Below are 23,827 nucleotides of genomic sequence, written 5' to 3' on the forward strand. Positions count from 1 at the left end.
CTGCCCCCACAAGGTATGAAATTACGCATCCAAAAGTAGTAATCGTTTGACTACTGTAGTACATGCTCAGTTGATCTGGCTTCTCTTACCCACTACTCCTTCAGTTACTCTGAAGCACTTCAGTTCTAATGATCAAGTTTGGTGGCTTTTAGTAAGAGAATAATTTTGTGCAGTATTGGAAAAGGGTCATGCTACACAACTGGTGTAAAGCAAGTTGCCTATTTCTCATTTTGTAACACTAAAGGCTACCAGAAACTCATACCAGGACCTCCTACTTTACGATTAAAATACCCTTATTCTCTTGGATGTTTCTAACTTCCAATTTATTTTGCTTGAGGTACAAATTTAAGAAAAAAAAAAACCTTACCCACAGTACTTAGCGTGTAGATATTTTATCCATACAACAATCACCATCATTGTCTTTATGCCAAAAACACAAGATTTGCCTTGGGGGAGCAAGGTAGAAAAGGGGGTGAAGTGGGAGAAACCCAACTGTAAAGGTTTAGGAGTCCCTATGGAGGTTTATAAATAGATGATTGCCATGTGCAAAATGTGAAAGAAATCCAGTCAACATTAAAACTCGTTGCTGTTTTGAAATCTTATAACTGTGTCCACTTTGACAGTAGACAAAGTTTGCAAGCAAAAAATAAGTCAGGAAATTACTAGCATTTGAATTTTGGCAAAATAATAAATATGTAGAGGTATAATCAATAAATAATAGGAAAGATCTGCAAGTGAACCACCAATTAATAATAAATAGGACTTGGCACAAAGTAACTGCCAATGTGGATCTCATTAGATGGCCATGGAACCTGTTCCCACAGCAGCCCTTTCTGAGGGAGGGAAAGGTGAGGTAACCAAAATGTCTGCATACCCACCCCCTCTCAGCCCTGGAGCTCCAGGATTGCAACCACCTGGGCCAAAATGACAACCTTATGCTGAGTGAAGGCCATGCCATGGTTCTCCAGTCTTTAATTGATAGGTTTCCCATTCTCAGCTTTTGGACCTTTGCTCTGAAATTCCTCCTACACAAAGATGACCGAAAACGTGCAGCTCTCCCATTCTCACTGGAGAGTGAGAATTTCTCTCTCTTCTGCTCACCTTTTATTAATGATACCTCTTAAAAACAGAAATGCCCCCAAGCAAGCAAGATCAGTTAAACAGATAAATAGTTCACACACCAGGCAGGGAGAAGGAAGAGGGGAAGAGACCCTGACTTATTAGACTAGAAACAGACATACCATATTAATACAAGGAATAAGCATATGGTTCTAATAGACTTTCTTAAAATGATTTATCAGCTGTGATTAAGCCCTCAACCAGCATGTCTATCTTCATAAATAAAATAAAAGTGCACCTTGCTCTGAAATATATCAGCAGTATCTTATTACCTAACCAACCCAATAGGCTGCAGTCCACTTAAAATTTGGCTCTTGGGACCAGAGTTTGTATTTAATAGCAGAATGTAAGCTCTAAGGAGATTGCCAAGATTTACAGGCTTTACCTAAAAGACAGACTTACTGAAAACACTACTAGGAGCAAGGTTTATCCCTTCATCAGATGCCATCCAGTCCATGCTGCTGTAATCTAAGCATGTACCAAGAAAGCTGTGCCATTAAAAACATCCATAGGAAGACCAAGGCAAAACACACAACAGCTATGCAATGTTGTTCTGAACGAAATATCAGAATGAAATCAGGCAGTCTTCCTTTTTTGGGGATAGCCAAAATATACAAAACACAACTAAAACCCAAACATTACAGGAGAGTGACTCAACTTCATTGGGACAGAGACAATATGAAGCAGAAGGAAAGTGGACTGCCCTGACTGAGCTCTGCAGGGTGATTCATCAGCTGGAATTCACAAGAACATGGAAGGATTATGGCTAAGGAGATTTAGCTCAATCAAAAACGTATGCCCTCAAATATTGCCTTTCTGCATAATATAGGCTGGAAAAGCATTCAGGCCTTCCCTCAGAGTATGAGGATCTAAATACAAAAATCCATTCAAATACGCTCCATTGCAACAGAACAAGATAAGACAGACCTGCCTGCCAGCAGAAAATAAAATTTACTGACAGAAACAAGCAAAGTTAAAGCCCATTCCTCCAAATATTTTTGCAAGGTCATGTTATGAACTCTGTTGTCTTGAAAGTTTTTCTGCACAGCTCTGTAACAGTTCAGCATGCTAACAAAGTGCCTGGAATAAGTGTCTCAACTACAGATATATGCTCAAAACATGACTCAAAGTCACTGGACCAAAGTGCCAACTGCAGAATTCCTATATAAAATGCATCACCACATGTCTACTATGAAAGCACCACAAGTTAAGAAAAGCAGCTGAAGTATAGCAAGTCTACCCATCTGGAGAGAGGAGGAGAGCATTCTTCCTGTCTTTAGCAACACTGAATAACAGCTGATAAATCTTTAACACACATGGTTTGCGCGATGCCCTGTGCTGAGACTGCAGAGATATGGAATCAATCCGAGGCTCTGCCACAGACTTCCTCTGCAATTTTTAGCACATCACTTGAGTCCAGATCCTTTATGGTAGCTCAGTGATTTGCTCCTGCTTTATTTCAGTGAGAGCAAGACACCAAAATGCCTTTGAAGATCCCTATCAATCTTTTGGGGCTACAGTGCTAAAGATATTTTAGGAACCAAAAGACACAGAAAACTGCTTGCTTGGTGGAACAGTGGAAAGGACCCAACTCCCTTGGAAATATCACTCAATGCTTGCCATTCTTTCAGGAGCCTAGTGTACCACTATGAAAGAGTTCTGAAAACAGCATCTTCTGCAATCTCCTTTTCCTTAGAAGATAAGAAAAAGAGCATTCCCCTTCTCTATAAGAATGTTGCAAAAGTTAATTTAGAAAAATGCGACTATAAACCAACTGTAAGCCCAAAAGTAGATGAGTAAGACTTTTTAACTTGATGGAATTAGCACATATGAAAATTCAACCCATTGGAGAACTTCTGATACAGGGTGATAGAGTATCTTTACAATACTTGAATACACCACGCAAAAGAAATGCTATGAAATTAAGATACTTCAACACACATACAGATGTTACATTCAAAGATTGAGAACTATTACATGTCAATCTGAGTCTGGGGTAATATTTTGGACTTTGAATTTTAGAATTTTGAGTTATTGACAACAGCTTAACTGATTGATAAAGCAACAGTTGAAGCTATTACTATTCCTACAATTGTAGGAAAAAAAAATACAATTGTACCCTGGCATTTAAGTACTATATTAACATAAATCTTTCTTAGTCTTATTTTTCTTCTGTTATACAACCCACCACATAATACATTCAGTCATAAGAGGAGAATAAGCAGTCAGAAGGAACTTGAAAAAAAATATGATTCTTCTGACATGTTTAAATAAGTGTGCATGTGTGTTTATGATTGCATAATTTAAAAACTATTAAGTAGTATTTAAACACAGGCCTTTGTTTTCTTCGGGTGTACAACATGCCAATCAATGAGGATTGAAAAGCGTTCTGGAAGAAGGCTTGCTTATGAGTTCGTTGGTTTGTAATATTTCATGAGTGAAATACAGTTGTTTCTAAACACTTGTCTCTGAAACGTGTACACGAACAATATTGTTGTTTCACCTCAATCAGCCCCCTAAGGTTTAGCATATTTTCAAGGGAAGAAGGAAGCTAACAGGATTGCTGTAGAGGCAGGGCACATGCTTGGAAGTTATACCATTCCTCATCAGCACACTACAGCACTGACACTACTTCTCACAAGACCATACTCAAGTTCAACTTGCAGATATCTTATGCTGCAATACTAGAAAACTGAACCAAAAAAAAAAAAAAAAAAAAAAAAAAAAAAAAAAAAAAAGAAAAAATGTTCTTAAAACACAACTCTGTTTTGCACTTTAATCACGTGAACATATTTGACCATAATTTATTTCTCCACTGGACTATTTCATTTTGCTGATACTTTTCTAGCAGAAAGGTGCCTATGGTGGAACAGCATGCCTAGAAGAGGAGCATTAAGTCAAGCAGAGAACTTGCTGGCTATGAGCTTTCTGAACTGGTCGTGAACTTCCCACATTATAGTCAGACTCTAGATGTGAGTAATTATTTACATATTATCTTGATGCATTGAACACTGATCAGAAGATTTCAAAATGACAGGATATGCCTTCACAAGCAATGCAAGCAAATTCCAACAGGAGTTATTATTTTAAAAATACTTTCATGTTGAAAATATTCAACTCACTGCTTCTAAAGGTTACTTTATGTGATATTCTACATGTTACTGAGCATAATTCCATTCTGTCTTATTCCATTCAGGAAAGTGAGGCATGATGCATTTTAATAAAGCAGGTCCAGTTGTTCAGAAATGAATCCTAACCCCTCCCGTCCTTGACAATTCCCTCAGACCCAAACATAATGCTCAAAGCATGATGTGGCAGAAGGGCTTATCCAGCAGCAGAAATGGCCGTATTTGCAAGTATAACCCATCACAAGTTCCTTAGATACTTAAATGCTCAGAGCATTGAAAGCCTAAAACACACAGCCAGCAGGAAAAGGTGCCAGCATATTCTACTTCGTTGACCTGGGTTGCAAATTTTGCCTATGGCAGAGCTGTCAGTGCTGCAAACCTCAAGTTCCTAAGAGCTGTAGTATTTACTCTTCTGAAAGTGGAAACTTTATAGCTTTTACCTATATTAATTTTGGTAGTGAGTTTGACAAGTTTGTGTCAGGAAGAGTGCTGTTAAGACAATACAGAAAACCTCTCCCATAGGATTACCAGCGTATTTCTTTCTAATCTATAGCATTCTTTGCTGTCAAGCATTGGGTCATTCTTGGAAGAGACCTTGTGCTAATATTTAATGGTATGGGTAATCAAAGTGACCAAACAAGCTGATAGTTTCATTTCATAGAATTTTTAAGGCTACAGGGACATGTAAAGACCATCTAATTCCAACCACTTGCCGTGGGCAGGGTCATCTTCCCCTGGATCAGCCTGTCCAGGGCCCCACCCAAACTGGCCTCAAGCACCTCCAGGAATGGAGCATCCACAGCTTCTCTGGGCAGCTCCTGCCACTACTTCACCAATCTCTGAGTAAAGAATTTCCTCCTAAAGTCTAATCTAGGTCTCCCCTCTTACAGTATAAAACCATTATCCCTTGTTCTACAACTACAGACCCTTGTAAAAAGCTTCTTCTTGTCTTTCTCATTTCAGTTCAAGTCCAGGGCATCATCATCATTATTAAGTCCACTCAGTCCCCAAGAAGAAGACTAATCCAAGTGTATTTTAAAAGATGACCCTTCATAGATGAGCTTACAGTCTTTACAGGTAAGACACATCAAGTATAAGAGGCAGAAAGAGACACTACTCTCACTTCACACAGAGAGACAGTGATTTGTTCCAGGTCAAACAACTGGGATATTAATGCACATGCAGTACCTCAGTACTACCTTTCCCAGAAGGGTACAGCAATGGAATGGAAAGTATAGCAATGACAGCACAGCAGCACGACCCCAGGCTACAGCAAATGAATACCTGCTCAAATGCAACAGGCACAGAAATAAAGGAAAGAAACTGCTTACCTTCTGACCTCAGGGACACAGTGATCTCCAGAGAGATACCCTTGCCTCCACTGCCTACCCTTCAATAAGGTCTGGGAAGAGGTAAATCCTGGCTCACTCAAGTGCATTGCTTACACCTGAGCTCCCCTGAGTTGGCTCTGCCTTCCCACCAGGTGTTCAATCACTGGTTTGAGTCATTAGCATTTCTGCTACAGGTACACATACTGTTCCTAGAAGTGTTCTCTCAGCACTTCACAGCTAATTTGGGTTGTCACCAACCCACTTAACCAGCTTAATTGCAACAAATTTTCTTAGATTACCCACAGGCTCCCACTTTCTTGAAATAAATAAATAAATAAATAAAGAGGGAAAGAAGGAGAAAGAGGCTAAATGGATTGTATCTTTTGAGTTTTCAAATGATGACTCCCAAGAAAGGAAAAAAAAAAAAGAAGTGTTTTTCTCTTACAAGATTTCAGTGTCATGCTGTGTGCAAAGCCACAGCGATATATTAAAATAAACAAAACTTTCTTTCAGAGTGCAAAGAAATTAACCTGACAAAAATATTTTCACAAGACTTTTCTGTGCCATGAGTAAGTTTTCTGCTGGTATTGATCTCCAAGCACTGGTAGGTCCATTAGGAAAATACTACTTTGCACTTACTCCAGGTACAGGCTGCTAGAAGCATTTTGTTAGTAATAGTTATAGAGGAGTCCCTTTTCTTTTGTGGCCTTTGTCTCTAACATTTGCATAAAGCCCTGCTGGGACCCACTTCAAAATCCTACCTGTCAGTTGGTAATGTAAGAATGAACATACAGCAGACTAATTGAAAACACAGTATGAATGTTACAGGTTTAGGTAACCAGCGTGAATTTAACCTTTCTTTAAATTTTTATTTAAATGATTTCTCCCTCCTCCTGTCATCCATCTGAACCCTTAAGATCACCCCTGACAGCTGAACAGATCGATAGAAGGAGTGCAGAATAAGACAACCCGAGGTCACTAGACACCCAGTATCATCAGGTAACCCGATGCCCTTTCGTAGGCTTTAATCACATTATGCAACTACTTTTTGTGAGCTGAAGTGGACTCTGGAACACCAAACCTCATAATTTACAGCTAGTTGCACAGAAGTTCACATCAGTAGATTTCTACATATTTCCAGTTCCCAAAAACAAGTGCCATACAGAAAGTACCACCTAAGAATCCTCTTCAGTACTGATACTTTGCAGAGATATAGGAACATACAGATTCCCTTGATGTTGGCCAGTTCTCCCCTCTGCAACACACAAGAAACAACTAAAGTGTACAATTAGATACATTTATTATATTATAATTCTGTTTCCTCACATTCATCATATGCGTAAAGCTGTGAGGATCAGAGGTCAGTCTGGGATATTTTCCCAGCCTTTGACCACAACTTGGACTCTCATATTTGGATTTTGTACTTGCTCATTTTACTATGTCACAGTCTCTCTCCTCTTCTCTTGTATCTTTGCCCATCTTCCTCCTCATAAGCCACAAATTTCTAGATTCTCTTCCCATATTGTTTCTATATCCCCGCTCTTCCTCTATCTCAGCAACTAGTGCTCCCACTTCTTCCAAAAAGTGCTCTAATGCCTTTACTTCGCAGACATCAAAGTATTTCAAAGATCCCTAAATGCTGCTACCTCCAGATTTCACAATCCCAAGCATCGACTCAGGCACACGTCTCACATGTATGAATTTTGAATTGGACAGCAAAGCAAGTGATGCAATATACAGCAGCTACAAGAAGCAACACCTATATAGGAAGCAGTTGCAGTTGGAGACGCAGACACATGAAACTAACGCTGAGGCATGCACTAAGGAGAAGTGCCTCCTGGCTGTAGCACCATAGCTGCTGTGTGATCTTCTTTCCATACTTTTAGCCTATGTACCAGTTAATGTTCAAGTTAGACAAACAGATTACTGTGAGAGTTAAGTCAAACAACACAATGTCCAATAGACAGAGAACCGCAATGGCAGGGGACATAGCATATGAATTTCCAAGTACTGCAGAATGTGTTCAGTAATGTGTTTCAGTTCTCAGAAGCAACCAGATCACTGGATGCATATTTGAAAAGGTAAAATTTCATGCATTACCTCTTTGCTCTGCAGTGTATTGAGCTATTTCACAGTTCCTTGAAAGTTTTAACATCTCTTTAGGATGCCACAAAACAATGTAACAACCTTCAGGCACACAAACATGCAAAATCTGGTAAAGAGTGGCCTATATAACTCAACATGAATTTAAAAACACTAGCAGTAATAGAACAACTACTGCAAAATTGATACATTATCTACTAAGCTAAATTCCCATCCCCAACCCCAGCATGAATACTTTGTGATAAATAAAGACGCACAACAAAGCTGGCAGCAATGACAGCTAAATCCAAGGATCCACTGTGATGCAGAGGATAGATCAGCACTGCTTTTTAAACTAAATGTCTTCTCATAATTCGCACTTCCCTGTAATGTATTTCAGCAAGTCTGCAATCCTCACTTCAAAAGATGATATAATTTTCCCAAGCCTCTCCCTCAAGAGGTGTGTGGTTTTTATTATAGTTTACTTAAAAGCAGAGACTTGGAATCAAACGCTGGCAAACACATTACACACTTTTAGAAACTTAATGCTTGCTTTTTTTGTTGGTTTGGGGTTTCTTTTGTCAACTGCTAGGATCGTTTGAAAAGCATGTCACAACTTAGAGTGCCACCTAGTTTCTAACCCAAAGGTTACGAGCTGGTAACAGAGTTCAGTCTGCTTTCACCACGACTAAGGGGAGGAAAGGTTCCGCCTGGTGAAACTCACCCTTTTGTTGTTTTCTTCTTCTTGTGCCTTCCTAAACTCGTGCTCTAAGGAGCAGTCGATGTCATTGAAGAGGCCCACTTCCTCACAGTTCTTCAGAAAGCGTGTCGGTGTAGGAGTCTGATCTGAGAATATGAAAAGAAATGATCGCTGATATTTACTATTTGAAGTAAAGGGAGACAGTCTGCCAAAAAAAAAAAAAAAGAAAAAAAAAGAAAGAGGTTCTAGCTAACCTTTCCAGGCTGCCCCACTCCTACCGCACCATCATTAAAAGCAAACCACACAGCACTGAAGTCTGACACTGTGCACTGCAGACAGACAGTGCTTGCCAGCAGTGTCTGAAAGCAGGCAGCAGTCATCGTTCAACCAGAAAGAAAACAGGCCAGATTTTCACAGAGCATGTAACACAAAAGTATATCCTTCACATGTGGAAATGGTCATTATAACTATGCATAAACTTCCAATACTAGCTTCGTGCAAAACAGCGCACAGACCGCATTATAATGCACACTTACACTGCAGCATGCAGGTAAATGTGGCAGACATGCACTAACTCACGCCTTCAGAGCTTGAAAAAACACCTCCAATGAGCACGTCTCTGAAACACATGGGGTGTTAGCCACGGTATGAAGTTCTGCTTCTAGTGCAATTTTCAAAGAAATGAAACAGCATCAAGGAAAAATAAACTCTGACCCCAAAGAAGCATCCATATCTGTTTTATACCTAAAAGTCATTCATAATACATATAAACTATGAGATCTGGACTAAAAAAAATTTTAATAGTTTTCTGCATCTCTAGGAATATTTTTGCCCTCTCAAAAAACCCAGGGTAGGGCAAGATTATTTTGAATCTCACAGGCTGTAGGAACTCAAGCAGGTACAAGATTTTCATCTTCTTTTCAAAAACCTGCAGGACAGATGAGCTAAAGTGAGGGAAGTTCTGTAGGGTGTTGCTTAAGCGATGACTTTGGCCAGTCCTTGTCCATTAAATGAAAAGTCAAGCCCAAACTTGGGAACCATCATCTCTTCAAAGACCAGCTCTGAGGCAACACCATTCATTCTGGGGCAAGTTCTTTGCTACTGCACATCAGCATCCTCCCAGAACTACAGTACAGAACCACATTACAAAACCTTCTTTTGCATGGCACTTTCTTTTTCTCACTTCCATGTTCCAGATCAAACTGCTTTGGAGTACCTAATTTTATGGAAAGACTGAACTGTCTTGAAAAATCAACTTCTGCATACTCATAGACAACTACTCTATTGTCTGAAACTCATTCTTTAAAGAAGGAAAACTGTGTCATACTAATCCCATTGCCTATACCGGGCCAATTCTGACCTCAGAAGAAAGCATCCCACTTCAGCTGAGCTCTGGAAGAAAAATTTAGTATCTTGCATCTAGCTAAGTTCAATTTAGATCCAGTATTTCACCACGACAGGGAATAGTTACCAGACACAATAAACATCACATGATCAGAATAGAAACACACAGCAACCCCTAAACAAAAAGCAGCAAAAAAGGAATGCATTCAAGAAGAAATGCAGTTTCCACTTGAAAACTAAGCAATTGGGATCCATCTTCTGCCCCATAAAGCCACAGTGAAGCTGATTTCTACCTGTAGAAGGCATAGTTCTACAGGCTTGACTTTCTTAAGTAATATAAGGGCTAGCACACAGGTTTGCATTTATATTTTTGATGGAACAAACTGAGATAACACAAAAGGCAAATCCTTAATGTTAAAATTCTGGTTTATTTCTTTTGGCTTGAGCATTATACTTGTGAGCATAAAGGAAACAAAACTCAAGTGTTTGGGAATGTGCACGTATTTATCTATTAGTTTTCACAGTTTTTTGATTACTGTATTACCAGGCAGAAGCACAAGACTTTCCAAGAATCTCTCAAGGACTCAGCATAAGAGGCCAAGTCAATGAGTTGCTGACACTATGGAGCCTGAGGGTACTTGCCACTGCATAGGTCCCTACCCTAAACAAGAAGTGCCAAACTGTTCTCTGGGAGTAACCTTACTGATCTCAGTACAGTTTCACCAGGAATACCTTTCGACTATGGACTGCAATTTGCAGTGGAAGTGAAGTGTGCTGAAAAGAAGGAGAGATAAACCAAGTATTACTTTAGCAAAAAAAACATGACTACCTTGTAGAAAAATACAAAAAATAATCTTTGCCGAGTCTGACATAAAAGGCACGTAGATATTTGAATGTGAGGCAAATACATGAAGCATCTTATTTTTAGAAGTGGCATATTCATATCAAATAAGCAAGGTATCATTTTCACGACTGAGATGAGAAACCAGGGTTTCACAATAAACAAGCCAATAGCACCACATTCATCAAAACTAAAAATCCTAAGTTTCTCTGTAGTTGCTTGAATCCAGATATACAGACATATATACATAATTTTTTGTGTGTGAGGAAGGGGAAGGAGGTGCAGGGTATCTACCTTAACATGAATAAGGTCTCGTTTTTTCTCATCAAGATGCACAGCTGTTCAAGAAATCAGGAATTACTTTAATAGATTACATCAGCAAATAATTAATGGGTAACAAGTTGATTATAAGGTATGTGTAACAGAAACCAATATAATTGTTCTTGGTCTGTTCAGCATCTATTCCATAAATGTAAGACAGAAAGAAAAAAGTTCTCCATTAAATAAATAATTTTAACAGTGAAAACAAACCACCCAGAGAAAACATACAAAGACTTCATATTGCTTTCTTCTACGTGCAGGAAGAGTGTGTCTTCTGTATCACAAGCAGACTGAGATAATTTGCTCTGTTTTGTTATCTGCAGTGGGCTACACACAGTCTTATCAATTAACTGCTTCATTATCTAAAAGCATTAAAGCTGGTAGTTGAACTATGTTACCAACATATTGACATGGTAATCTTCAATGACTACATCAGTCTTCCTATACAGTTGCTGTAGCTTCTGTGATTCAAAAATCAGACTGGCAAGAATTCTAAATGTGATTTTATTAAAACAGACTGTCCCTCTTTCCTCTCCTCTCTGTCAAGGGAGGGAAAAAAATACCATAAAAGTACCATCATTAACTCCAGCCACAAAGCCTCCTGGAAGACAGCTCAGTGAGATATAAACCAAGAGACAACTTCCTTCTTTGTTCATCCTTCAGCATCTGTAGAAACCAGAAGTCCATGAAACCTCTGTGTTTGTATGACAGCAAAACTGATGAGGATCCAGACTTTAAAGCATCAAGACTTTATTTTGCATAATAATTATACAGCACATATACTGCATCCACTTATTTCAAGACCTCATATCTACCAAACCCATTGGACTTTGTTTGCTCCTAACACAACTATTTAGGCCCTGGAAAACAAGCTCTTTCTTAGGTGATGGAAGAATTTGCAGAAGAGTTTACTCAACACTACAATTACCCTTAAGCATAAATTAGGTGTGCCCTCATGTTTTAATTGGGAAGAATATTACAAAGGAGACCCTAGCAGAAGTTACACATTCAGGTCTCCTAGAATTAATAAAATATTCCTAATTCTCAGCACTTAAAAATGCATTAATAGTTCCAACAGCTTGTGCCTGACCTCACTGTTCCCTGTTTGGTACAAACAAACCTTTTGTTGCTATCACTAGCGCCCACAACTATTGAAGGCTCACTGAGAACAGGGCTCTGATTTGTTGTAATTCAGCAAGTGGATGTGCCAGACCCATCTGGACTAAAACTCAGACAGAGCTAGCACTACACTCAGCATTCCTGCTGAGGACATGCATCACTGTACAAAGCTGTCCTGCACGCACAGTGTTATCCACACAGGCCTGACTTTCAATGGCCCAAACTGCATTTTTAACTGAGAGCATCTTGGGATTTGGCTCACTCAGGGTTAACCCTAGATATCCAGCTGCTAAACTGACTGGCCATCCCAATCAGGTCCCATTGTTTAAACAAAAGTCTTTCCATCCCAAGCTGCCGCCAGCAATCATTTCCTTGGCTTTCAGGTTTCTCATCTACCTAAATGTGCCATCAGCCCATTACTTAGCAAGTTAATTCTATCTAGCCTTTACCACTAGCTTAAACAAAGAACCCATCCTGCTTCAAACTGGGCAATAAATATTTTGCTCAGCCTATTACTCAGATGAACCATCAGCCTCTCTAATAACGTAATCATAGACATAAAAGCTGCAAGAAACAAAGTTTAAATAAGCCCAAAAAGTGTAAGTAGATACATAGAAGTATGAATGTAAGACCAGGAGGTCTAGTCTATGCAGATCCCAGGGTAACCTATTCCTTCTTAAAGCAGAAAGGTCAGCAATCAGATTTTGACTTTAACTTCACACACAGAATATATTTGGGCTGCTGAACATTTTGAAAAATATGTCTTCAGTGTTTGGAGCGACGCATCTTTGTTCTCTGAGCACACTGAAAGTATACACTGTAAGGCAATAGGAAATTTTTACTTAGTAAAGAAAAAGAATCCTTCAGGTATTCACTATGTTTGTCTGTGTGGTTGAGTCTGTGTGCATGTGTGTGTTGGTTGATTTGTTTTCATTTTAATTACCAAGATAACAGCCTCAGAAAGGACACTCAGTCTCAATATTTTACTTTCAAAATAACAGCCTTTCTAAGTACAATCCCAGGAAATGCCATGTTAGTTTGCAGCGTATAGTTCATTTAAATCATCAAGTAAATCATCATTTTGTAAAACCATCAAATCCCAGAATTCTACCTCTCAAAGCATGAATGAAAACTTTAAAACATGATATCCACTAACAAAAGAACTGAAGAACCAAAAGGAAAGCTACGTGAAACAAGCTTCGATTTGAAAGATAAGAAAAAAAGAAGAAAAAGAAGAAGAAAAAAAGGAAAAAGAAAAACTTCATAAGTTCAGAGTTTGCATTGAACATTAAACTACTGCAAACATTATTCATCCTCAATAAAAGCAATCTAACAGCACAGCTCCAAAGTGTAACTTGATTCTTCATCTTTTAAAAAAAATGTTTAGTCTGATGTGCAGTAATAACAGCCATTTGGCTTGTTCAGCTGTGGGCTTTGTTGAAGTTTTATACTTACCCATGTTATACTTTCACACAATGATAACAAAGTCTGACTAACAGCACTAGCAATGAAATTTGAAGGGCTGCCCATCAAGCAGCAACAAGGAAAGACTAATGTCCTGAGAAATTCAGTAAAGTTTCTTCATTGATGCAGCAAACTACCACCCAAGTGTACTAAGAAGCTCAAGGTCATGAGACCTCAAGTAAGTGACAAGAGTAGAAGAGGAAGAAGTGGGCGCAGGTGCACCTGGCCAAACTACCCTCACAGTAGAAGGCTCCCCATGAACTTTACTGCTAAAAGATTAACTATTTAAAGTGCTGATTGGACTTTCTGTCAAGGTGCACATAACATGTACAACATGTCTTCAATCTTTTCTCAGAGCTTGCTCATGTGAGTTTTTGAAGAAAAAAGTGCAACTGACATTTCATTGTTAGGCAAAGTGAGGGACAAAGAAGAGTACAAGAAGTCAAATGAAACTACATTTCCTTACATCCAATCATTTTGCACACTACTAAATTCATTCTAGATAAACCTCCCCATGTAAATCACAATGAGAAAGAAGATGAGTTGATCAAGGAAGACATAAATTACCTCACTGGCATGGGCATTACCTGGAAAAGTAATACATTTGCACTGCCTTTGGCATATACTCTTTTTTGTCTAGAGATTGATTGTGTTTCTAAAATGGGCTTCACTACCAAAAGCTCAGAAATAAAACAAAATTTCCACACAGGTAAACCTAGCCTCTCCTACATCTGGTAGCAGCACTTTGAGGGAGACCTTTTCCTCCACAAAGGTGGTAGGGTTTCAGACCCTTCTAAAATTTGATATGTAGGGAATCTCAGTGTCCCTCCCTCCCAAAGTTCAGTCCCACACAGCTGCCAGAACTTACCTGGAGGGAACAATCTGTCACCAGGCATTAATATTTCAAAAACAAAAAAGCTTTGACATGCACATCAAACTACAGAGTTTCAAAGCAATGTAAAGTGCAGTTAGCACAACAGCAAAGTGATGATGTCTATTTCAGTCAACCTAACTACGAAGTTTCCTACAGGAATGACTAACCCAGAAAAGTTACACAAGATATTCCATGTTAACTTGAACAGCTCTCCTTTGGCTAATAAAGCTGCAAGTGGAAACTGTCCATGGCTCTCTCTACAGCAAGGTTGTAAAATAAAATGCACATAAGAAGGAATAATAAATAACATTACTTTTTTTTTTTTTTTTTTTCTCCTGTCTTTTTAAATGAATGTCAAATTATCCAACAGAAGAATCTCTTGACTATAATGAAATGCCTCTTAAGGACCTTCTATCCATTTATAACATCAGAGAACATAAACCTGTTTTAACTGCGGTAAGGGTGACGGAGCACTGGAACAGGCTGCTCAGAGAAGTTGTGAAATCTTCTTCTATGGAGATATTCAAAGACCCATCAGGACACCCATCTGTGTGACCTATTGTACGGTATCTGCTTTAGAAGAGGAGTTGAACTCAATGATCTCTTGAGGTCCTTTCCAACCTCTGCAATTCTGTGATTCTGTGTGATTCTGTCCATGTACTTGAAGTTTCTGAATTAGTTCAAAAATTGCCAGATACCATAAAATTTGTTCTTCAGCCAGCAAAAACTTCAAAGAATTGAAGTAAATGTAGTGGAGCTAGTTGATAACATAGTGAGCTCTTTGCTAAACACACCAAATGAGTCAGAATAGAATCAATAATTTCAACTAGGTCATGGAAATGTTTTTATTAAACGCTGACTCCACCTACAGAACAATATCTATCTTTATATATAGCATATAATTTTAACTTTCACTTGCAAATCAATATTCCAGATCTTAGCAGATTTTACATAAGAAACATGTTCCTCCTTCCTGAATCATATTTTGTTTGGTTTGCATGCTGTGCTGGTACAAGATCAAGCACCCCTCAAGGTTTTTTAGTATATATTGCCAATAATGGTTCTGATAAGATGTGCTTAGTGCATACTAAGTATCACTGATATTAGATTAACCATCAGAATGGGTGATGAACTACGTCTTGAAGCACAGACGATAATGTAATGGCTATCTGAAAGCATGCAGCCCATTATTTTGTATGCACTAATTACGTACAAATTTTTTTCACATTCTTTTTGAAATAATGAATGGAATCAAACACGAAGTGCCACGTTAAATTGTAGTATACAACTGGGGAAAAAAAAGAAGAGACTCACTTCTACACAGCTTAAAAAAGGAAGAAACAAAAAAAGGAACATCAGTTAGCAATGCTGCATCTTGCTTATTATAGGGCAATTGCTGCTGCAGTTCTTTGAAACAACTAATGGCAGAAAATTTAAAAAAAAAAAAAAAAAAAAAAAAAATTCTAATCAATAAATTAATAAAAAAAAAAATAAAAAAAAAAAAAAACACCAGGAAGATGAAGGCAGATGCCTGTTTCTTTTTTCCCCATATATCATTAATTGTTCACTACACAATCTAAGAATAAAACATCTTAAACTTTAAGGTATGTAGATTTCCCCAGGGTTTAGGTGGGTAACAAAACAAACATTTTTCAGTGTCTCTCTGGAGAGAGGAGGTCTGCAATGCTTCAATACCAAGGACTGCATAATGACGAACAAATTCACCAAGAGAACAAAACAAAAAAGCCATACACAAAGTATCAAGTTGCTGACATATTTGCCATAATCTCTGAGAGCACATATAGCTTTTCACTCTCATTATTACAGAGGATATTCATACACAAAGCACAAACAATATATCCCTCAGAAACAATCTGTAGCCAAAGTGGTCACAAAATTCTGCACTTGTACATAGTTAGCTGTCTGCATGTAAAGGGCCCTCACTATTGGTAGCAGTGGCGTAAACCAGTTCATGCATTTCGCCTTGGAAAGCAATCCATTGGAAGGAGCAGAATCACAGAAGTTACCAAACATAAATGGAACTACTCTACTCAGGGGACCAAATATACTCTTTAGAAACTGCCCTAGAGCACAACTCTTGCCAAACAAAGTTCTAACAAAACTAAGCACTTTCACAGAGCGAACGTGTTCACAGTACAGATGTCTTCAAGCAGTTTCACTGCCAGAGGACACTGTCTAGTGCAAGAGCAGCACTTTCTCATTCGTGCTGCCAACCAAACACAGGATTCTGTGGGCACAACTGCTATGCACCTGCTGCACAAGTCCTGCTCTTCCATGTGCTGAGTTCTGGTTCATAGTAATCTTAGTCCACTATGGCATCTTCAAGAATAAGGAAAAAGCTAAAATCTGTTTGGGATTAGTTCTCTGATTTCTCACAGGTACCTAAAGTCCCCAGCAAAATCCAAATTGAATATTTGCAAACCATCGCTAGTGAACTATAATTTTCATAAAAATTAAGTGTTTAATCAACCAGTGAGGAAGAACCTCTTAATCATGATACAGGAGGTGCCTGAAATGACAATAGATGGAGGAATTTTTGCTAAGCAGACACTCCTAGATTACGATAAGAACAATTAACCTTGAAAAACCTATTTCAAACAAGAAATTAAAAAAAAAAAAAAAGGGCTAACATCCACACACACGTCCATTGCAGTCTTTCTCTACAACTACTTCAAAGCCTGACAAATCCTAATGATGTTATTCTTAAGGATTTGTTATGATAGTTCAAGGAATATACAATAGGAAAGTGAATAGGTGAGGAAAGAAATGGTAAGACTAACATTAGTTTGACCTTACCTGGCAGTTGTTGATTGTCAGCAAGCAACCATTGTGTGGTTACTCAGACCAGAATGTAAGAAAAGCACTTAAGAAGCTAATGACTGTAATTGTACGTAAACATAGCTCTGTATAACGTCTGTGTGCGATGGGGGGAAGTGATGAGAGAGAGACTTAATTCTAGGGAGAAAGAATACTGGATATTACCCCCTGATTTACCTTTCTTCAGCTGAAGGATTTACAGCTATTTACAGTGGGCAGGCCTTTATAAAGGTGATTCACATGATGTGGCCTGTTCCAGCTGCTGAAGGGAGCCTGTCAAACTTAAAATAGTGAGCCTTACAGGAACGGCACAAATGCACTTCATTAACACGCTCACTGCTGGCTTCCAGGTGACATGCACTTAAGTGCCCATATTTCATTGTCATGTTGACAAGGGAGTCACTGATAGAGCTACCAGCATGGTGGAGGTTTAACAATTTCTTTCCCTCTCTTGCCATACCTGTGGGATGGCATAAGAATGGCAGCTGTCATTTTGTCCAAAGATACACATTCTAGCTTATTTTACCTCTACTTGTTATCTCATTTGAGCTTTTTTTTAAAAAAAAAAAACAACCTCTGAGGTATTTTGCCACTAGCTCTCCAGTAGAAGTCATACTTCCAACATCATCTGAATAGTTCTCTTGACTCTCGAATTCATGTCTTCTTACCTGATAACATATTATCTGTTTTTATTGAAGGAAACTTCAAAGTCATTTCATGTTTGTGCCTGTGAATCATCAGATGATCCTCTGTTGGAAAACGCTGTCAGGCAAAAACAGAGAGAGGAAGGAAAAAAAAAAAAGAATTTAATTCTCTAATAAACTTTTGGCATTAGTCAGAATTTTAAAAATGAGACTTTGAAAGAAATGTATCCTGCCAGAAATGTGTCCAAATGGCACAAGAACAGCCACAGACAATTTGTAAATGTGAGTGTAAGTAACAAACATCAGTACTCTCCTTAGAAATATATTTGAAGAAGTTCTCACTGGAGTTACAAACAGCAAGGGGTCACATATTTGCTTGAAAATGTAGCAAGATCAAGTTTGGGTTTTAAGGGTCTGGGACACAGGCTCCACTACCAGAGCTTCACAAGTCACCACACGCCTGAGGAACTGTGATAACTGCTATTGTGTATGCTTTTAGCCCACGGCAAATGCAAAGTAATGAGCGCATCTTAAATCACTTCACTGGATTTTTCTGCTTTTGTGTCTTTCTGCAACCTATCTCCTGAACTCCTATGAATAGTCACAAAAGCCAGCTCTTCCCTACCTAGAAACATTCAGGCAAAATGTTACTTTATTTGTGGAAAACCAACACACTGACATCAAACTGTTGGTGCAAAGGTGCTCAATACCTTACAATTATTGGTGATCCTTCACAATAGTAAATTATCTTCCTCCCCTTTGTCACGCAGAGAAGTGCTCTGTTTTTTTATGCTATTAATAGCTGTACTAATAGGTTCTGACAGCAGAATTTTACAACAAACAGCTCATTTTGACCAAGACAAAGGAGAGAAAGCTTGAAAAGATGTTGGAACACTTGAATACATACTTTGCTAAGTTAAAATTCAGTAAAGTTTCCTTCACTAAGTGAATCTGCAGAACTACTGTAGTAGTTTTAACAGAGTTAGTTCAGGACTAGTAAAGACCAAGAGGTGTTTCACCATAGCTTGGGAAAAAAAAAAAAATATATATATTTACTACAAAGAATGAATATATATATATATATATATATATATATATACACGTGTGTGTGTGTCTAAGCTATATTATATATTAAAAGCAGATTTTTAAAGCAACAGGTACATAGTGACTGTCAAAAACTAGCAATGACAGAGTTAAAGTGACATAAGTCTGTAAATACAGTATATATTCTTGGCTAAGTGACTTTGCTTGTGGCTATGGTATAAATAGTTGCAGTAGAATACACCTTCTGAGACTTTAAGCCCACAGACAAAGCAGCGTAAGTAATGGAAATGAGTTCCCTGGAAAAAAAAAAAAAAAAAAAATCCCCAAGACCTTTTCCTCACTGTGAAATCCTGGTTCATTGCTTACTCATCTGGAAGAAATGCAGCACTAGAAATTTATGTTAAGAACAAACGGAATTTATGAAAGACTTTGCTCAATGAAATCGTGAGACAAAAAATAAAGTATTTCCCTTCATGGAACACCATGCTTTGTCTCCAGAGTGAAAGCAGCCAAGCTTAAAGAGGGCTTTGTGTGAATGAGGAGAAGCTATTCCTCCAGCCCAGGTTCTTGTGTCTTTTTTTGTAAACTACTTTCTTATGCAGAACATCAACATCCTCGGACACACATCCACACTCACTGGTGGAGAAGCCATCAGGCATCTTGCTACAAAACACACTTGTGTCAATTCCACATTCACAGCAATCTGAGATCATGCTTTGGAGTAGGAACTTAAACCTTAGTGCCTTCCCAAATCGCAATTGCATACAACAAAATAGTGTCTCTGAGCACATAAATGAGTTTGTTGGGAGGATTAGCTCCCCACCTCTGACTGAAAACACCTCATGGCAGTCCACTGATTTGAGTGGAAGTTTGTTCTGGAATTCAACAAAAAGTTCAATTTTGACCGTAAGACTCAGATGTTATTATATTATCTCTGTGAGAGAATAGTCCAGTGGGAGCTTAACTCTGCCTGTGCAGGGCTGAAGGCACAAGTCCTTGGTCAGAGGGACAATCAGAAAGATGCACTCCAGCATCTATAGAAAGGCTCCTGCTTAGACAAGCAGCAAAGCTGCCCAGCCTTCATTCTCAGAATTCTCCTTTTTCTTAGTTCAGCTGCTGACAGAAACGCCTACATTCTGGTGATACTCACACAGTACTTTGTTAGCCCATTGTTCCACCATAAGAACCTATGGGATTGTAAAAATATGAGCCAGCTGAAAACCTTAAACATAGAAGGAAATATTACCCTCATTAAGAGAGGAGGAATCTGAGAAATGGGTAAGCTAAATCACTTAAAACAGATGCATACAGGAAGCCTGTGGCAAAAGCACAAAATATGTCCTTGCCTCAAAGTTTTCCTTGCAAGCTCTTCACTAAACCAATTAGGATGGAAAGTGCCACACACGGAACTTCTTCCCTTGGCACTGAACAGCAAGAGATGATGGTATTGGTTCTGCAGAAGAAACTCTTAAGTCCAATTAAACATCTCAGCAGCTTAAATCCTTGTCACTTCAGGTTTTTTGTTTGGTTGGGTTTTTTTAAAATAAAACTTCTCACATTACAGGTCAGATTATATCCTCAGAAGCACATGGCAGGTTGCCAGCCAACAGGAATCCCACATGTGCGTCCTGGGGCAGAATTCATCTATAGGCTGCACTTTCAATGGAGAATATTTAGTAGAGTAAATCTCTCAAATATTTAAAAATATATATATATATATATATATAGCATTGTATTTAAGAATTTAAAGACATCAGGAGAGTCTTAATATCAATATAGTATCAACATAGTATGAAACATAACATATTGCATCCACATATGAGCAGAAAAAAGACAAACACATCTTGCTTAGTGTGTCCCCTCATACTAAACATTAAGGAATTTGCAATAGCTGGCTTGAAACATTAGGATGAGACAAGGGAAGGAACAGAAGCTTGAGAAGCGTTCTACCAACTCAGTCTTAAATCGCTGTTATGTCTGCCTTAAATATTTTTTAGTAACATCATGTGGAACAAAGAGGAAATTGAGGGGCAGGAAGGACTTAAAAAAAAAAAAAACAACCCACATTATTATTAGAAATGTGCTAATATATCAGGAGGCATGCAAGCCAGAGCTAGTGCTGAGGACTCAATTAATATCACCGCTGACTCCACTCACCTGTGAGCAGCCTGGGGCACTGCAGACAAAAGGCCTCTCCTGCTCCAAGTTCATCTTTGATTCCTCATAAATCTACATGTTAAAAGGGGGAAGGGGAAAGAAAGGGAACCTATGAATATATACATTCTGAACATCACGAATACATGCGATGCGCAATCTTGACAGTTTTTGTTTTCATTTCAAAGCCCCCCCAAAAAAGCAGAGCAAAGTGTCATCCTTACAGTACTGCATTTGCTAATATTTGGCAGGCTCTCTAATTCTAAGCTCTAATTACTCCTTCCTGAGCACACATTTACTCTGAAGGAAGAAAAAAATGCTCACTAGGCTTTAGCAGCAGAAATCCCACCTCTGAGAAAAAGCATATGTTCAGTGTTGTTATTAGATAAGACCGTGTCTGCTCAGAAATATCTCGAATTAAGGGTTTTTACCTTTCCTTCTTCAGTTCCTCCTGAACAACATTAAAACCAGACGTCTAGGTTATTTCTGAGAACGAGCTCACTTTTCGAAGTTCTTTGTCCATACAGTTCAATATTAATAACTTAAATGTATTATATGCAGGGTCTGGATATGCACCAGACTAAGATGCATCAACACCCTTTAAAAGATCAACTAGGTCCTAAGGAGCTCCAGAAGCTTTGACTAAAACTGCAACTTCACCACAGCAGTCACAGCCCGGTAATTAAGCTCCAAAGCCTGGGGAAGAGCCCCTGGGTCTTAAGTAAATAAGGCAGGAGGAAAGCATTTGCCCTCAGAACACAGCAATGTGGCTGATTTGGGTCAATGTTCCCAGAGTGGCCCTGACCAGCGTGAGCAAAAATCATTTCTTAGTAACAGCCTAGGACTTAAAATAAACAAATCTCTTCTTGCTGAATGTTTGGAGCCTGTTATTACAATTGGCAATGTGATTTGGAAGTAGTTGACCCACCTTACAGCACCATCTACAACTTTGGCTTTAAATCCCTTAAAATTCAGTCTTGCCATAACCACGCTTACACAAACATTAGAGTTGTGTTTGTGTGAATCTCTTGTAGAACAAAAATGAATATCCTAGTAAGAAGCAGAATTTGATCCTAAGGGAACAAAAATGTGCAGTACAAGAACTGAAATTATTCTATTTTGCCATCAATTTCTAAAATCAGCGTGTCACTTCAGATTATCAGGAATATTTTAACCACACTTATTCTTAATTTTAGGTAGACTTTATTTCCAAGAGCAAACAATAAATGCGCTGTTAACTCAAATGTCAGCCCAGACCTGTAATTACAGTGATTATCTTCAGTAATGTAAGTTTTTTGTAGAACCAAAACTTTTAGATGATGACCATTTCCTTTTCAATACAGTTTACTCCAGTGAACAGCATTGGACTAAGAGTGTATTTCCTATCTATGACCAAAAAAAGAAAAGGAAGGCAACAGAGCTTCCTTTACCACCTCCACTGACTCCCATTCCTGTTTCATTTCACCTTTAACTTCCACAAGGATCCCACCCCTCAAGGTGCTGATTAGCACCAACTGGTTTTCTTGATACAAACATCTCCACTAAATCCTGGCCTGAGACAGACGATTCATTGCACCAAATGCAGTGAGGTGGTAAGAAAGACCCCAGCTCAGCTATCCAGCTACACCAGGCTAGAACTGAAATTGCTACAATTGTACCTGATTTACTCCCTTAAAATTATTCATATCCTGTTTTGATTTAACTTACATCTCCGTTAAACTGAAATAGGACACTCATAATCAGAAATGAAAGAGCGTGTTTACATCAAGACTTACATTAAAATAACTTAAAGTGTTAAATTTCTGCTAATTTCAGTTATTTCAGTTCCAGTCTGTGTATAGATAGGCTCTTCTGAGGTGAAGCAATAAAAATTCTCTGAATTAATGCTATCCTGCCTGAGAGAAACAGCAAGCAGAGAGATAACTGACTAAACAAACAAACCCCCACAAAAACAAAAACAAAACCCCAGCTAGTTTGATTTTTAAATCCACTTCTATTTATGGTATGTGACCCTGCAATGTTGTCTTTCCTAAAGACCTTTTCACAGAATAAAAAGGAAAGAAAGGCTTTATCTGAGATCTCAATTACTCCTGCAACTGAAGCTCTGCCAAATGTTTATGTTACCTCTTCCTCCCCTCCTCAGGGGACAGTGACAACTGCATTTTCAATAGCAGAACAATGGATGGTACTTAGAGAAAACAGAGAACAACAATTCTGGTCCCAAGCGTCCGAGTGAATTTTAATATGTTGCCATAAATTATTTGGATTTTGTTTTCTAATTGAGTACTGAACATGTAAGACTTCTCTGCTCTCTTTGAGCACTGCGACTTAATCCCTAAATCCATAAGTACATACAATTATATAATTACCAGGGTTATCTAGGTAGACAACATGGGACAAGCACCGAAGCAATACATGGTGCACATCAGCATCCAGAATGTTGGAACTGACTGAGGAAAACATGGACTTGGATTTTATCCCCAGTACTCTGAGAAAAGTGTCAGATCCAACATCAAGTAATTGTTCATCACAAACGTATGAGCAACTGCTGGTTCCCCAGAATCGCTCTTTGCAGACTACTTTAGAGGCTAGCATTAAGAAAAAGATAACAAAATAAAGAATGGCCCTACCATGTGTGCCCTCCGGGATACTGCCTCGTGTGTGACGTGATCCATAAAACAAGTTACCAGATAGTGCGATGCCCTCAAGTCAAGTTGCACTATGCAGAATTCATATTCATATCTAATGCCATCACTGTGGTTGTGGCTGTAATCACATTGAATCACTTAGAAGAATAAATGAAAGAAGCTGCCTGCTGCCTTTA

General features: G+C 38.5%; 1 protein-coding gene across 1 annotated transcript in view; it reads right to left on the minus strand.

Annotated features, from left to right (window-relative positions):
• The window catches only part of CREB5 (cAMP responsive element binding protein 5), a 238,651-nt gene that overhangs the window by 181,801 nt on the left and 33,023 nt on the right, over positions 1–23,827 (minus strand). The window contains exons 2-4 of the mRNA XM_042817066.1: positions 21,007–21,078; positions 17,830–17,923; positions 8,385–8,506 (exon numbers count right to left, since the gene is read on the minus strand). Coding sequence (XP_042673000.1) covers positions 8,385–8,506; positions 17,830–17,923; positions 21,007–21,060 — 270 coding nt within the window. The 5' untranslated portion in view covers positions 21,061–21,078. The remainder of the gene's footprint in view (positions 1–8,384; positions 8,507–17,829; positions 17,924–21,006; positions 21,079–23,827) is intronic.

Source organism: Centrocercus urophasianus, unplaced genomic scaffold (assembly GCF_019232065.1).
Source record: "Centrocercus urophasianus isolate 14NV4802_14NV808 unplaced genomic scaffold, USGS_Curo_1.0 seq_16, whole genome shotgun sequence".
Taxonomy (NCBI): domain Eukaryota; kingdom Metazoa; phylum Chordata; class Aves; order Galliformes; family Phasianidae; genus Centrocercus; species Centrocercus urophasianus.